The 17,219-nt window shown below is 50.7% G+C and overlaps 1 protein-coding gene across 2 annotated transcripts in view; it reads right to left on the bottom strand.

Moving 5' to 3' along the window:
* APCDD1 (APC down-regulated 1) overlaps positions 1 to 14,101 on the bottom strand; it is a 45,004-nt gene extending 30,903 nt beyond the window's left edge. Inside the window, exon 1 of one of the 2 annotated variants that reach the window (XM_024984412.2) lies at positions 13,758 to 14,101. In XM_024984412.2, the coding sequence (XP_024840180.1) occupies positions 13,758 to 13,815 (58 nt within the window). In that variant the 5' untranslated portion in view covers positions 13,816 to 14,101. Of the gene's footprint in view, positions 1 to 579; positions 13,721 to 13,757 lie in introns of those variants that run through there. The other variant, XM_002697746.6, reaches the window with a different exon arrangement.
* Between the last annotated feature and the right edge of the window lie 3,118 nt (positions 14,102 to 17,219).

The raw sequence follows: 17,219 nt of genomic DNA, 5'->3' as shown, positions 1-17,219 counted from the left end.
GACAATGAACGTGACTTCCATGATGTCACTTGATGAGTCCCTAGCAAAGCCAGAGCCCAAACCCAGTTTCCTGAACCAGCCAACAAGGCCACGCCTCTGGGAGCAGCTGTGCAGGGCTGCAGGGGAGAGAAGCCCGTGCCTCAGGGCCACTGAGGCTGGAGACAGGGCTGGAAGAATGGCAGGAAGGGAGGTCGGGGAGGTGGACAGGCCAGTGACACACAGACAGCAGTGGCCTCAGCAAAAGGGTGAAAGGAGATGGCAGGAGAGGCCCATGGAGCTCAGGAGACACCCTGCCATAGGGGCTCCCTTCTGCTCGTGCTACCTCATGCATCTTGGGCTCATCGGTCTCCAAGTGGATACCCTCTAAAGGTGATGCCAGGCCTCCACTCTCCCTCCAAGGGGGCAGGGGTGATTTCCCTCAGTGATCTTCCAAAGCTGCCACTCAAAGTTGGTGACAAACAAACATATGTTACAGGGTTTAAGAAGACTGAACACTTGTAAATGTTTTCCAGGGTAGAGGGGACCTAGGACAAACGTCTCTTTAGTACATGTGGACCAGGTTGGCCAAAATGTGCATACCACCGTGTGTTCAGGAAAAGGCAATGAAAACAGACGGAGCTGTCTTTCTGAAAGCCTGCTGTTCCTTCTGAGAGTCACTCCTGAAGTAACTCATGATCTGATGGGTCTTTATTGTGGACCCACTAGGTATTCAGCACTGTGTTAGCAAAAAACAAAACAAAACCACTATTAGACAAACATACAACGATAAAAGATGGGTGTTAACAAAACTGATTGTGGTAATCGTTTCATAATAAATGTTAAATGCTATGTCACCACCAAATCTGTTCGGGCAAACCATGTGAATCACACCCAACTTAGAGTGTGTGTATGTGTGTGTGCTCAGTTATGTACAACTCTTTGTGACTCTATGGACTGTAGCCCACCAGGCTCCTCTGTCCATGGGATTCTCCAGGCAAAAATACGGGAGTGGGTTGCCATGCCCTCCTCCAGGGGATCTTCCCGACCCAGGGATCGAACCCATGTCTCTTATGTCTCCTGCATCAGCAGGGGGTTCTTTACCAGTAGTGCCACCTGGTAATGTGGTGACACTAAAACTCAGAAATCTGCATCAGGTGGTGTAGACACCAATGCTTAGGGCTGTTAAGTAAGAAGCCCCTTCCTGTGGCCTTGAACTTCATCCCAGTGAAGGCCCTTCTGCTGTAGCGATGGTCCTGGGTACTCCATTCCCGACCCTCCCCAAAGAGGAGAAGGAAACAGGCAGGACACAAGCCTACTAACCTGGCTATTTCTCTTTGCAAAGCCAGCCTGTTTTCAAAACACATACACTTTGATTAGCCCCTCTGCCAGGCCCACAGTGAGGCCCCTTCAGTAGGTAAGCTGTGGCTCTGAGAAGGAGGAAAGTCTGGAAAAGTCAGGGGCGACCTGTTAGCAATCCTACATGGACGTCCACCCGCACTGTCTTCTGGTGGGGTATCTATCCCAATTCCAGGGTTTCAGTCCCCATTTGTCTGGCACCTGTGTGGACCTCTCTCAGTTGGCTCTGAACTTGAGGCTGGAGAGGGGTGCCTCCACCAGCCCCAAGAGCCGTGATCATCCTGACAATAGGAAGCACTTCCTGAGTCTCCTGGTGGGAATGAAACAAAGAAATAATACAGTATAACTTGTCATCTGTTGAGTAGTCAACTGTGTGAGCAATTGTTATGTGGCTAAAAAAAATAGACTTTAATTCAAGTCTTCAAGTCACGAGACACTGGGAACTGGAGAAGATTCTCTTTTAAATGTGACACTCAGCATTCAGTCAAGATGCCATGCTCTCAGATCAACCAAGCCAAGCTCTGTTCTAAAACTAATTTATATAAACCCCTTTACACTCTGCAAATGTGTCCCCGTAAAGCTAAGGAAAGCTGGAAGGGAGTGGATATGGGTGAAATGCCGGAACTGGGCTACTTAGGTTTGAAACCGGATCAGCCACTTAATAGATTTCATCAAACCCAAGACTTCAGTGATTGTTAAGATGCATCGTTATTTTATTACCAGTGACAAAAAGCACTTGCATTTAAACAGTGACACAGGCCTTAGCAGCAGTGCCCAGACACCCTCAGAATACGGCCTCTGACTGCTTCATCTCTGCAGAGAGATCTGGCCTTCAGCTGCAAAGCTTCACTCGGGACAGTAATGGCTCTGCTCTACAAGGATCTCGACCACAAAGCTCAAACACAGCCTTGTCTTTTCGTGGGCATCTTCCCTTCCACATAACTGTTTCTCAGTGAGGAAACATGTAAGGGCAGCTACTTCCCACCCTCACTCTGAGATAAACACTTGACCCACTGATGTCACGGGACACCCCTGGCTCTCTTACTGGTCTGCCTGATTTCCACCCTGGTTTTGTTCTCAGCACTGAGAGTGGATTTCCCTGGTGGCTCAGATGGTAAAGCGTCTGCCTGCAATGTGGGAGACCCAGGTTCAATCCCTGGGTCAGGAAGATCCCCTGGAGAAGGAAATGGCAACCCACTCCAGTACTCATGCCTGGAAAATTCCATGGATGGAGAAGCCTGGTGGGCTACAGTCCATGGGGTCGCAAAGAGTCAGATCAACTGAGCGACTTCACTTTCACTTACTTTCACTTTTGTTCTCAGCACTGAGAGTAGAATTTACAAGTGAATTCTAACACCTGGCTCAAACTTTCACTCTATTTTCAGGACCAAGCTATTGGCAACTATGCCACAGGTGGAGAGTAATAAGAGCGCACAGAGAGGAAGTGAGGTGAGGACAGTACGGGCAGCTGGGTCCAGGCTCACGCAGGTGAAAACCCACGTCCCCAGCATGACTGCCACCCACAGGCTCACGGCGACTGGAAGATGCACACCCACTGTAAAGACCTTATTTATGAAAAGACATCAGTCCTACAACCGATGAAACACAACGGCACCATGACCACAAACCCATCACTCGGCCCCACAAGCTCCCGTGCGCTCACCTGTAAGGAGGAGGTGACAGCACTGCAGGGTCCTGGAGTCAGTCTCAGGACTCACCAAGAGCGTTTCCTTTAGCATATGGTTCACGGTTCTTATTAGATGTTAGTTGCTATTATTTTGGAGAAGGCAATGGCACCCCACTCCAGTACTCTTGCCTGGAAAATCCCATGGATGGAGGAGCCTGGTAGGCTGCAGTCCATGGGGTCGCTAGGAGTCAGACATGACTGAGCAACTTCACTTTCACTTTTCACTTTCATGCATTGGAGAAGGAAATGGCAACCCACTCCAGTGTTCTTACCTGGAGAATCCGAGGGACAGGGGAGCCTGCTGGGCTGCAGTCTCTGGGGTCGCACAGAGTCAGACACGACTGAAGCGACTTAGCAGCAGCAGCAGCAGCAATTATTTTAGGGCTTCCCCAGTGGCTCAGTGGTAAAGAATCCACCTGCAATTCACGGGCCGCAGGAAACGTGGGTTCAATCCCTGGGTCAAGAAGATCCTCTGAAGGAGGGCATGGTAACCCACTCCAGTATTCTTGCCTGGAGAATACCAAGGATGCTGGTGGGCTACAGTCCATGGAGTTGCCAAGAGTTGGACAAGGCTGAAACGACTTGGCATGCACACATGCTTTTATTTTAAATGATGGTCAGGCTCTTGGAGGCCCTGAGAAAGCCCTTCCTAACAAGACGGCTACCATAATGGAGAGAGTCCCCCTGACCCTGGTGCACTCTGAGCTCTGCATGGACAGAGTACCCAGAGGTCTGGGCTCCCAGCAGCCGACTCACTGGTGACCCAGATGGACAGGAGCATGGGAGCCCGAGGCCGGTGACAAGCGCTACTCACCGTAACAAGTGCCCACGTGCTGCCACTCTGTGCAGCGTAGGGGCTGGAAGCACAAAGAAGAATGAAGCTGAGTTTTCCCAACACGGAGACTCTCAAGGTCTCGCTGGGCTGGATGTCCGAGGACCAGTATGGATGGTGGCCAGGTCTGGAGAGGAGGTAGGTTCGGGGTTGGGGGAAGAGGGCATGGTGCTCAGGACCTGTGTGGTTGTGCGGGAGGCGGGCGCCACCCAGGGAGGGTGCCCACAGGCAGCTTTATGACAAGGGAAGGAAGAAAGAAAATCCCCAAACTACCAATTGCACATCATTAGAGAGCAGGCAGAGTCGGACACGACTGAAGCAACTTAGCAGCAGCAGCAGCAGAGAGCAGGCAAAGGGCTTCTAGAGACCAGTCTCCATCTTGCTGCTGCTCCTGTTGGACAACAAGCCACATGGGGGCCCAGGCGAGGTGTTGCCCAGGAGGCCAGCAGCATTGAGGACTCAATAGACAACCTCTTCCTGGGATACAGGGCTACCCACCAGGTGGGGATGAATCTCTAGGGTGGGAAATGGGACTGGAATTTATTCTCTTTTTATCTTTTTCCTTCAAAGTACCCATCACCTTGATGGTTCTTAGGAAGCAAAACTGAAGAGGTCAAGTGGGAGCAGGCAGGAGAAGCTGTCTCTAAGGGTCAGCTCTGGATGAGGTTGCCAACACTCACCCAGCTTGCCTGGTGTGAGTCGTGGACACCTGCCCCATGTGAAAGTGAAAAGTGTTAGTCGGTTGTGTCCAACTCTGCGACCCCATGGACTGCAGCCCATTGGGCTCCTCTGTCGATGGGATTCTCCAGGCAAGAATACTGGAGTGTCACAATGAAGAAACAGACATAGAGAACTGACTTATGGGGAGAGGGGTGGAGAAGGTGAGATGTATGAGGAGAGTAAAATGGAAACTTACATTACCACTTGTAAAATAGATAGCCAACGGGAATTTGCTGAATGTCTCAGGAAACTCAAACAGGGGCTCTGTATCAACCTAGAGGGGCGGGATGGGGCGGGAGATGGGAGGGAGGTTCAAGAGGGACCTATGAGTGATTCATGTTGCAGTTTGACAGAAAACAACAAAATTCTGTAAAGCAATTATCCTTCAATTAAAAAAAAAAGAATACATAAATGAGTAGCCATTTCCTTCTCCAGAGGATCGTCCCAACGCAGGGATCAAACCCAGGTCTCCTGCATTGCAGGTGGATTCTTTAGCGTCTGAGCCAGGTTCCGTCTAATATTCAATCAACGGCTGGGAGTGAAAAGGCCACATGAGGCACCTAGTTCAGCTGCAGGGGAGGCCATGTGGACCGCCCCAACTCCTTACACCCCAGGACTCCCTTCCCAGGATCAGCCATCGGGTACCCTCCAAGACCAGTCTTAGACTTCTGGCCAACCCAGGGCCCCATTTTCTCGCATTGCCAGGACTGTGTCAGCTCCAAATCTGGGACTGAAACTAGCAACTCACTCATTCACACCATCAGAAAGGCTCTGGAGGGCCAGGCATTCACTCTGTAGGCACATCCTACAGTTGGGGGAGAAACCAGACCCCAGGGCTTATGGAGGGGCTCGTGAGGGGGAGTAGGCTCTGAGTTCAGCCTTGGTGGGGGTTCCTGGAGGGGCCGCTGTGTCCTGAAGACAGTTTTCAGCCCACGCCCAACACAAGGAGGAAGGATGGAGAGGCCTCATGGAGGAGAGACCCCGGTGTGGCCAAGGACAGAGCCCCGTGTACGTCATCTTGAGCATGGAGTGGGCTGAACCAGGGAAGAGGAACCCAAAGCTTTTAGGCAAACTAACACAGGATAAGGATTCCATTTGGGAAAGACTGCTTTTCCCTTTTTTGGAGGGATGAGCAGCAGGAGGATCAATTATGAAGCTTCTGCCATGGCTCAGTGTATCAATTTTGCCTGAATATGTGAGAAAGATGAGCGAAGGGACTTGCTTTCAACAAGCAGTAAATCTCTGTGGTTCTAGAGAGGCATGGACCATCTCTGGCATGTGGTAGGGAGAGGTCTCACCAAGAAGGTATTTAAAAAGGAAAGGAAGGAGGGAAAGACAGAGAGAGGAAACCAGGAGTATTACTAATCAGCACTAAGTCTGGAAACAAACTCTTGCAAAATACTTAAGGGTCCACTTTCACCTGTCTCCAACAGCTTAAATCGACATCCAACTCCAAGGCGGCGACTGTGATAACAGTTACTACCTGAGTGTACTTATTACTTATAATAGTAAATGTCTTATCACGCATAATAACTTTAAAACCCTGCATTTGATTAGATTATCGGTATAATCAGAAGTGCATTGGCTAATCACCATATCTGCTGTGTTGTGTGTTGTCCTGTGCTGAGTCGCTTCAGTCGTGTCCAACTATTTGGGACCTTATGGACTGTAGCTCGCCAGGCTCCTCTGTCCATGGGACTTCCCAGACAAGAATGCTGGGAGTGGGTTGCCATTCCCTCCTCCAGGGGATCTTCCCAACCCAATTTGAACCTGAGTCTCTTAAGTCTCCTGTACTGGCAGGTGGGTTCTTTACCACTAGCACCACCTGGGAAGCCCCGTCGCCATATTTGGTTGCTGACAATTCTGCCGTTGGACATTGAGTGCAGTTGACATGACGGTCTTTCAGGTTCTTAAGGCGGTGCACGGTGAGGTCACTGTTAGGAACAGCAGTGCCTGTGGGTGGTGCTCTGGATGCAGTAGTCATCGGTGAGCAGGTGACAGTCCTATTTAGGCCATGAGAGGGTCCCCCTCTCTGTGTTTCTCATATGAGTCAGGAAATACACATGTATGATGCACACACAAATAACATCAAGGTTTTGGTGAACTAAGGAGTCTAGATGTATTGGTCAGTTGAGAAGACTAGCGCATCGGGTCTCATTCGTTAAGTTTTGTTGCAAATAACTACAAGGAAAAGAGCATCTCAAAGGTTAACCAGCACCAGCACAGGTAGAAAGGGGCTGTTTCTAGGCTTCAAGGTGACTCTGGCCGGTCATCGAACAGGTGCCTTTGTGCCCCAGTACAAAGTAAAAATTAGAGGAATGGGAATGGTAACTACCATCTGCAAAATACTTGAAGATTCACTGGACTCACATATTATCTCGTTTCTCAAATATCAGGCACATGAACAGAAAGGAGCAGAGGAAAACCAGTCTTCAAGGTCAAGGGCGTTAGGAAGAGCCAGGCCCTGATACAGCCACACCCAGCCGGCCCAATCAGTGGTGCTCTGATGAAGCGGCCATCAGTGTGACTTCACTACAGAACAGTCTCTGACATCTGAGGTCTCAGGCCTGGGCCCAGATCAAATGGTTATGACAACGGGGCAGCTTCTTTCAAGTACAGGACCCTGGAAGGAGACTGTTCTCTTGCTGAAAACAAACTAATTCCTCAAGGCTCGGGGGACAACTTCATAGATGACCTCTTGCAGAGAACTACATGAGTTCCTGGGGCTCTGGAGGGTGTGTTCACATGCCTGGATATGTGCGTGCATGTGTGTTCCTACATGTGTATGTGCAAGATCAACTCATTCCCACGGGCAAAATCACTCACAACAGAAGTCCTAAATGACTCCAGAATGACCTTTACTTCTACCATGATTGACAGTCTACTGTTCAGACAGTGAAAACTCCCAGAGATAGCAAATAAAAGACCAGATTTCCCCAAACGAGAGGAGACACAGGTTTAACCATTTACCCAGGGATTTGTGACCTAAGTTCAAGGCCCATGGGGCCAGGTGACTGTTTACAGCCTCCAGGTTGCCAGGCTCTGCTCACAGTAAGCACCCCTGAACACTGGCTTCAACAAGGACAAATGCAGTATTTCTCCATCACCCACGCTGATCCCTGAACCCATGCTGTTCTTGAAGAGTGAGCCAGGCCACGGACAGGATCAGACAGAAGGTGAAGGGCGGGTGTAGGGGGCAGACAGAGTAGTGACTCAGAGCCAACCTTCACCCCTCAGCAGGTGGCTGCAGGCCTACCGGGTGCAAGGTTGTATTATATGAGGCCGGACCCGTCACTGACACGGGAAAGGAAACTTGGGAGAGAGATATGGTGTGTGGCCACATCCCCAAGTTCTCAGTAACATTTAAAAAATCTGAGTCCCCTCGATATACCCTGCAGTTTCTGACCTGCCCATCTAGACTGAGGACCCAACACTCCAAACCACCATCCACACAATAAAGTAAGAAATCAGTTGGGAAGGAAACACTTCCAGGCACACTTGGACACTTGGGACTGAACTCACCTCTGAGCTGGGTAGTCACTGAAAAGGTGCTTTAATGCTTAAAAAAATTATATCAGAACAGCCAAGTAAGTGTAACATGAAGACATACACAATGGTGGTTTCGGAGGGCGGCAGGTTTCTGAAAGACCCGTCCCCGCTCACCAGGCACCTGGTATCCTGGATGCAACGTGACCTGCATCCCTCTTGCACAAGAGCGAGGATGCCTCTCTGGGTGGAGCGTTGTGATGCAAACAAATCCATGGAGAGACGACGGGACAACAGGGGATATGCAAGTGATCACTCCACCAAGACATCGCCCAGCCCACGAAGGGGGCCCTCGAGATGGCGAGTGGGCCGTGAGGTCGGCAGTCTGTTCCACCGCCCACACGGCTGCCATGTCTTGGAACAAAAGCTGGAGTTCACTCCAGACGGGCACCTACACTCACCATGCTTTTGTTTTTATTTCCATGTCTCCGGAGATCAAAGCTGAGAGAGTTGCTTTTGCCAGTCTTTAAACTTTCTTATCTGAAAGCATTTTCCCTTTATGAGAAACACAATAAAGTCAAGATTTCAAATTCCTGCTTTCATTTAACTTCAGATGAAAACGAGGTAATTCTCTAAGTCATTTTCTTCTAAGGCCTCGGTGTCCGGGCCAGACGCTGGGGTTGAACCACAGATGGCTGTTCTGCCCGCTGGGCCTGGAGCTGACGGCTGCCACCACAGACTGCTCGCCACAGCCATGTGTGTATGTGAGGTGTGTGTGACTATGTATATGGTGTGTGTCTGTGTGTATGTTGTGTGCATGAGGTGTGTTGTGTATACATGTGTGGTGTGTGTGTGCGTGGTGTGTGTGTGTGGTGTTTGGGCACTGTGTGTGTGTGCACCTGGGGTCTTCACAGTATGTATGCACGTGGTGTATACATGGTATGTATGTGGTACCTGTGTGTATGGTGTGTATGTGGTATGTATGTGTTTGTGTATAGTGTGTGTATACGTGCATGGTGTACATGTGGTGTATGTATGGTATGTGTTTGAATGTGTCTATGGCACGTGTGTGGATGTGTATGGTATGTGTGTATGGTGTGTGTGTACATGGTGTATGTATGGTGTGTGTGTGGTGTATGCTGTGTGTATGCATGTTATGTATACGTGCATGGTGTGTTCATGGTGTGTGTGTCTATGCATGGTGTATGACGGTGTATGTGGTGTGTGTATATATGTTATAGTATGTGTATATGTGATGTGTGTGTGTGTATGGTGTGTGTGTATGTGGTGTGTGTATATGTGGTGTATGTATGGTGTGTGTACGTACATGTGTACGGTGTGTGTTACGGTGTGAGTGTATATGTTATGGTGTGTGTGTGTGTGTGTGTGTGTGTGTATGGTGTGTCTATGTGCACGGTGTGTGAGTGTGTGGAGTGTGGGACTCCCAGAAGGGAGAAACACTGCAGTCAGGGCAGCACGCCAACCTCCTGGCTCTGGGCTCTCCATAAGCTCTCCCCTTCCCCAGGTGTTCTCAGGAATCTTCAGGAAGGGACTGCCCCTCCTCCCAGCCTTGTCCCCAGCCAGCAGGGACACAGGCACCAGGAGGCCCTGGTAGACAGATCTGGTGACTGAATGGCTGAAAGAAGGAGGCTAGAAAACCCTTCGAGAACAGGAGACCCTCAGTCACTGCAGGGTGACTTCACATCCTTTCTCTGACCTAGGTTCCTCCGATTACACGACTTTCCAAAATAATTTTATTCCCAAAGTGAGAAGAACTAAACGGCCTGTGCACACAATGTCAGGACACAGTAGGCACTCCTCCTGGGACGGTGACAGACTCTCCTGAGCTTTTCCCCAGGATCACTTCCACCCCACGCAGGGGCTCCTAAAGACACTCACGCCACGTAAGCTTCCAGCAGATGCTCACAATCACCAACATACCTTTTCACATTTCTAGTCCCAAATGTTCTATCAGGCTGTCATCAGTCTGTCCCTTAACGATGTGCATTTGCACAGCCCTGTCTCCCACTGATGTTGAGCTCTTTACTCACTTAGGGAGAAAAAGAAGGAACACAGCTACAACGAGTCAGCTCAGCCACGTGCTTAAGGCCGGTCGGTTTCTTCCACAAAAGAATATTTACCATCTGCCTACGACCCTTGCTCCCTGCTATGAGCAGCTGAGTCCTATTTCTTTTCAAGATTATATTTTATGACTAGGGGGGAAAAGGTATAGGAAAGGCAATGTATTTTTGGTCACAAGAACTGCCTTCAGTAAAAATCATATTTCAAAGATTCTATTTTACCCTATTGCAATGTTTCCTTGCATTCTGTTGGTTAAACAATCTTTTGGTAATCCACACGGTTTTGGTTGTTTTTTTTTTTTTTTTTTTTCAACTTTAAGAGACTACACTTGAGTGAAAGAGAATAGCTCAAAAGTGTCTTCCCATTTCAGAAAAGTCAATGAATGCTACAAAGTAAACGGTGTTGAGGAGAAGACCATCTCCCCAACATGGGCTCCAAAACTTCATCCCACATGTTTTGTTTCCATCAGCAGAGAGAATCAGCACTCAGGCACACGACAGCACCACTTACTCTGAAACGCCTCGTGTTAATCTGTGTTCTGGAGCGGGATGACTTTTGTGACTTTTCATCAAAGCAAAGAAAACAGCAACAAGGGACATCCCTCAGCTGCAGACCCTCACGACATTCAATCAGCTTTATTTGGACTAAGAAATGCAATTGTTCTCAGGAGGTGAAGGAGGGGAGAGTAAAACTGACACGCATGCTTTCACATCGTCACATTTTGAACTTGGGTCTCTCACCACATTTACAGTTTAAAAAAAAAAGCTAAAATAAACAAAAGGCTCCTGTCTTGCCAGATCCTAATTTACTCACCAATAGGATCTAGGGGTGATTTATGACTTGCCTGAGTTGAAATAAAAGTAACCCCCAAACTGAACAAAGATCAGATGCCAAACACAATAGTTTCTCCAGCGTCTTCACCTGGAATCTTCCTGAAGGTCTTGTGCACTCTGTAATCTTATTAATGAGACTTGGTGGAACAAATAATCTACAAATGATGTCAGGAACTAAATTAATTAAAGTTGGCCCCAAGTACATGCATCACCATAGAAAATATGTTTTAATTTACTAATTGCTACCATATTAATAAATAAACAAATGGCATCCTAAGGTTGTTTGCTATTCAGTCACTCAGTCATGTTCGGCTCTTTGTGACCCCATAGACTGCAGCACACCAGACTTCCCTGTCTTCCACTGTCTCCCAGAGTTTGCTCAAACTCGTATCCATTGAGTCAGTGATGCTATCTAACCTTCTCATCCTCTGCCACCCCCTTCTTCTCTTGCCTTCAATATTTCCCAGCATCAGGATCTTTTCCAATACCAGTAGACATATCATTAAGCCATTCTAAAAGAGTGCAGGCAATTTTCTTCAGACTGATGACTTCTCTTAAGATAAACGATCAAGCTCCATCTGTTACTACAGAATCTTTAAATACTTGCAAGACCCCTAACTACAGAGTAAGACACACTCTGAAGCCACTCCCTTGGGTTAGATGGACTAATGCTCATATTTTGTTAAAAGTACTTCAAGTAAGTAAAAACAGGTCAGAAAAGGGGGAAAGGAAGAATACTCAATTCTTTCCTGGTGCTCTACACTACCCTAAGGCATCGTAACAAGCAAGCCTCTCTCAGGTCACAGAGATTTATACCCAGAAGTACTACTCCCTCACTTTCTCTTCTGTGCTGGAGCCCCCACGAGCGCAGCTGGTCTGTGGGCAACATCAGTGTGCATAATTTTGCCACAGGAGGTTCACTTTGAAATGGGATGACTTTTTGTAGGATTATCCTCGTCATCCCCTTAAACTTGGCAAACCTTGTTTTTTTATCTTACATCCTTTCATCATATGTATGCCTGCACACACATGCACACGTGCACACGTGCAAAGGGGCTGGCCCCACTGGCTTATGCCCCTTTCCTGACTCCCTCCCGGCACACTGTGGGTCTGGGTAAACCCCGACCCCACGGAGTTCAGGCTGACTTCAGCTGGAGTCCAGAGATCTGGGGCTAGATTCGAGCCACAATGAGGCTGCACTTGGGCTCCCCTTACCCCTTGGTACTATCGCAGCTTGCACTGTGGTGCAGGAAGTGTGGTTTCAACTTCCACCGCTCGAAACAAGGAGGAAAAATTCAGGATGGGTTGGCCTAGGCTGCGTCTCTGAGGATGGCTTTTGTAGTCCAAAAGGCAAATGGCCTTGTGCAAAAAAAAAAAAAAAAATTCTGTTCATGCCAATTTCAAATACTTTTTTCACTTTAAAGGCATTCACCCATGTGCCCATTTTCTTTCAACTACGATGAGAGGTTTTTTAGGGGACACTCTCCCCTTCATCCTCTCTCTCTGCCTCTCGTTTCTGGTGTGGGTGGCAGCTGCCGTTTGATCTGCCCGTGGGCTCTGATTTGTTTCATGTTTCAGCCAAAGATGAAGACTGCTCTGTAATTCCAAGCAGATGGGCCGAGGAGCGCAACCCTGTAATTACACCTTCTCTCTTTTTCTGGCCCTCGAACTGCGAGTCTTCCAACCTGACTTTGAAAGTCTGGGATCGCTGGGGTTCTGGGTACACCTTGGCCGTCCAGCAGGTCTGGCCCAGCCCAACGGGTTCACAGGGCCCTTGGAACTGTACTGCCCACGCCACCCGCCTGAGCAGGACGACAGAGAAAACAGTCGCTCAGGGCTCCCAGGGTGCTGCCCCTCCCTCTCCTAGACAGTCTGAAGGGTCACTGCCTGACCACCTTCTGAAGCTGGATCAGAAACCTAGAGGCTGCGAGGGTGCTGACCTGCTGATTTGACGTGCAGAGGTCATGGTGGGTGTGGAGACAGGAGAGCTCTGCTCTTGGTGGACACTCTACTAAAGGGCCAGGCATTCACCTGTAGGGAAAGCTGACCCAGGACATCTGGATCAGCACATGTGCTTGCCACCACCCAGCGCCACAAGTCCACCTTCCCATCCCGGAGCAATGCTGTCTTACTTTCTTTAGTGCAATTTCTGGAGTACTTGTAAAGCCTGCTGCTCTCTAGCTGGGGGTTTACTGGGACCGCTGAGAACATGTGACACACCAAGCAGAAACAAAACCCACGAGAGCAGGAGAGAAGCAAGCTCAGGTCCTGGAGAACTGAGGGGACTAGTTTTAATTATTGCCCCTCTGCTGCTGCGAGGACCCCACTCCCTGAAAGTGCCTCCAGAGAACCTACCGGTCCACCTGGGACAGACCCCTGCCCAGCCCCTTGAGACACTCGTTCTCCGAGGGGCGCGCAAGAACACCCGCGCTGCTTTCGCCCTGAAATGATCACAGTCCTCTGCACGGTTCCCCCCAAAGCCTGGAGCTCAGCGCGAGCCCCCTGCGCTCTGACACTCTGTGAAGGGCGCACAGCCTGCGGGTCCTTGACGGCCTGTAGTCCGAAGCCCCGCGAAGTGGACACAAGTGTCGTGGGACCTGGACGGAAAGTCTGAGCGCGCGCCCTTCCAGAGAGAGCACGGCCGACGCCGGGGAACGCGAGCCTCTTTCAGGGCGCCCAGGATGGGGCTGTGCCTTGCCGCGGGGTCACCTCGGTTCTAGGGAGTCCCCGCGGGGACACCCTCGGCTGCCGTTCCCCCCCCCACCCCCACCCCCGGACTCACCGTGAAGCAGGAGGGCCGGGAACAGGGATGTGAGCAGGAGGCGGCGCACACAGGACATCTCCGGGCCTCCTCCGGGACTGCCCGCGCGCGCCGCACCGCCCGCCGTCCGGGGACCCAGTTCCCCGGGACCCGCCCGCAGTCCGGGCGGCGCGGCCCGGCGGCGCGGGGACAGGGCCAGGCACGCTTCAGGCGGCCGCCGCGCGCCCCATGCCCGGCCTGGCCCCTCCGCTCCCGGCCTCCCGCCCCGCGCCTGGCCCTGAGCGCCCGGCCGCCCCGCGCCCGCCCGGCCGCCGCCGCCGCTCCAAGCTGCACTGGCCGCTGCTGCTGTGTCTCTTCATATTTCCAGGGCGCCGCCGCGGGAAGAGGCAAGGCGGGGCCTGGAGGGGGCGGGGCGGGAACGGGGCGGAGCCGGGGCGGGCCTGAAAAGGGCCAGGGGCGGGGCGGAGCGGGGGCGGGGCGATTGGAAGGGGCTGGATGGGCGGGGCCTGGAGGGCGGGGCGAGAACGGGGCGGGGCCTGGACGGGGCGGGGTGATTGCCGGGGTGGGGGGCTGAGTGGGGCGGGGCAATGGGGCGGGGCGATAGGGTAGGGCCTAGGAGGGCCGGGGAGCCTCCCGACCCGTTGGGGGAATAGAAGGGCGCTGGGGTCCGCCGGCCTTGCTCCGCCCCATAGCCGCCCCTTCGCTCCCTTCCTCTCCCCTGTCCCTCCGGCTCTCCCCCCATCGTCTCCCTCCTCTTATCCCGCGGCCCTGCCGCGCCCCTCCTCTCAAACCTCATCCCCTCTCCTCCCCCAGGCCCGCCCCACTTCCCTCCTCCTCGACTCCCACTCTAGGACAGGTTCTCCTGCGAGAGTTTCACAGGTCTAGGCCCAGGACCCCCTCCCGAAAGGAGGAACACATGTTCCTCCCCGTCCCTGCCCTCCCCACTCCGGGCAGCTCTGGACCGGTGTCTTCCCTCCTCTCACCGGGGAGGATTCCCCACTTGTGCAAGTGTGGGGACAAAGAGTGGGGCGCTGCAAGGCCGGGGTCTCCAGTGGGTTCGAAGAGAGGTCCGCGTTCCAAGCTTGGGGTGTTCGTGCGACTGAGGGAGAGGAGAGGAGAGGTGGCAGGGGGGAGAAAAGGCTCCTCCCACCCCGGTGAGGATGCTGAGAGCCTCCCCCCCGGGGGGTTCACGAGCAGGCGCGGGGAGGGATGCAGACCCCTCTTCCAGTCTCCTTCCAGGAGACGAGGACTTGTGGGGACAGGCGGAAATTTTCAGGGGCACACTCTCTGTCGGTCTCCCCCTATCTCCCCTGCCTCCCGGCCCAAAGCTTGGTTCTGTTTAAGGTCTGTGGGTCTTGGGAGTTTGTTCAGTTTTTCCTGGGCTTTGAAGATACAAAGGCAGGGACAGCCAGGAGCTGCTTTTGATCAAGGTGGCTGCCTTGCTTGCCGACTTGGGGGCTCACTCTGGTGGGCCTGGAGTTCTCTCTTCTGAGCTCCTCCAAGGCTTCCGGGCGCTCAGGAGGAGGTTTGTCAGTAAAGGAGGCTGAATCTCACCTCACACTGGCTGAGGAAAAGCAGGGACCACATGGAATCGGGAGGACATTCTGGTCTCTGCTGGTGTTTTTCATAAATAAAACACTTAGAAGGAGTGACTTCCATGAGTTTTCTGCCCCTTTGAACAAAGTAGCATCAATAATTCAACTCTGTGTTATAGACTCTCAGCACTAGTTGAACTTCAGCATCTTCGTAAAACTTGGTAAAACAGATGAGGGCACGTGTGACAATTTCCTTTTTTTTTTTTTTTTTCCTGAGAAAGCCACAGGTCTTTTGATGTGATGGTGCTGATACTGTTTGATGTACTTTAATTTTTATCACCATCACTATTACCTTTCATCTTTAGTTTGAGGAATCATATCATGTACCACCTGCCTACCTCATGAGGATGTGGTGAGGGTTATGTGCCTATGTTTGCAAATCTGGAGGATGAAAGACACTCATGTGTGAAAGAAGGGACAGTTGTGTCATAAAACCCTGGAGCAGGAACATAGCTGAGTTGAGCTTGCGTTGCAGCATCTCTCTCTGGACCAACTCTTCTCCATCCCTTGCTTGTGTCTGTTTCTAGGTTTGGGCAGTCAGTTATGACCTGTGGGATTTGAATGTTGCCCATGTGTCAGTCGGGTTTAAAGCAGGAACTTGATTTCCTCGTGAATGTTGGCCAGTTGGGAATGATATAAACAGCATATTTGACTGCTTAAACAGGACTTAGCCTTGTCACCAACAACACACACTGGGAGGTGTCTAGCTTCTCTATGCCTTTCGTCATTGGATGCCTTTTAGTCTATCAGGAAATATTTGAAGCAAGCAATGACACGAGAGAGTGTTAGGATGGTGTGTTTATGTACAAGCAACTGGTCATTGAAATGTGAAGGTCATTCATTGCATGTTAGCAGAACAATTAGGTGATAATTTTCATAAATGATTATTTGATCCTGTCATTTAAAAGGAGAAGAAAACCAACAGGTCAGCCATGATTTGGTGTCATTATAACCATCAAATTGATACCATTTTTGTCTTTCCAACTGGCCTTACTGGTGTGGTAGAAACAGAGCCAGAATGATGTCACCAGTTTCAAATCTGTTTTGCCAGTTTATTTTCCACATGTGATGTCATCGCTTAAAATGCTTGACCCTCAACATCCAGCCAGAGTTGCTGCTCCCTGAAATTCCCTCACCGCCTTGTGCTGGTCTAGAAAGATAGAGTGTTCTCAGTATAGGGCTCATTTTCTATATTATTTTTTGCAGTTGATATTAGTGTACTCACTTCTGGAAGAGAACAGTGATAAACAAACAAATGATTTAAGTTTGTCTTAGAGTGATTACATGTGGATAGATGATTAGAGTCACAGAATTGGAAGGGAGGCATTTCCAGACTATGGGCTGTACCTCAGAAGCTGGCCCCCTGAAACCAGCACAAGGAACTTCCCTGGGGCATCTGTAAGGACCAAGTCTTGAGCAGGTCCTGTGGTGTTGGGAGAGTTCCAGGCAGGCACAGCTGGACAAGATGCCCTTAGCAGCATCAATAAGCAAGCATGTTCGACTATTTGGAGCTACTCATAAATAACTTTTGTCATGTTGATGGGGAAGAAGAAACACAGAGTGGCTGCTCCATTTCAGAGGCGCACTTGGAACCCATGACTGTTCAGTCACCCACTCACAAGGCCGCTCACATGTTTACCAAGAAGTCTTTTCCCATGAACACTGAAGATCCTCGGAGCCTCGGTAGCTGGCTCAGTCTTTGAAAACCAGTCCTTTGCTCTCCCCCAGTAATCCTGGATCGTGAGCAGGTTTTCAGGGATGGACTGTGCTGGGCACAGAGCTTGGATGGTCACCTTAGCTGGATTTTCTCAGAAGGTGTCTTATATCTTAGGGACCACAGAGCAGCTCAGTGTCACTTGTGTTATCTTGGGAAACACAAGGACCAAAA

Source organism: Bos taurus, chromosome 24 (genome assembly GCF_002263795.3).
Source record: "Bos taurus isolate L1 Dominette 01449 registration number 42190680 breed Hereford chromosome 24, ARS-UCD2.0, whole genome shotgun sequence".
NCBI classification, from domain to species: domain Eukaryota; kingdom Metazoa; phylum Chordata; class Mammalia; order Artiodactyla; family Bovidae; genus Bos; species Bos taurus.
Note: the sequence above shows the minus strand (reverse complement) of the source record. Positions and strands in the feature narration are given on the sequence as shown.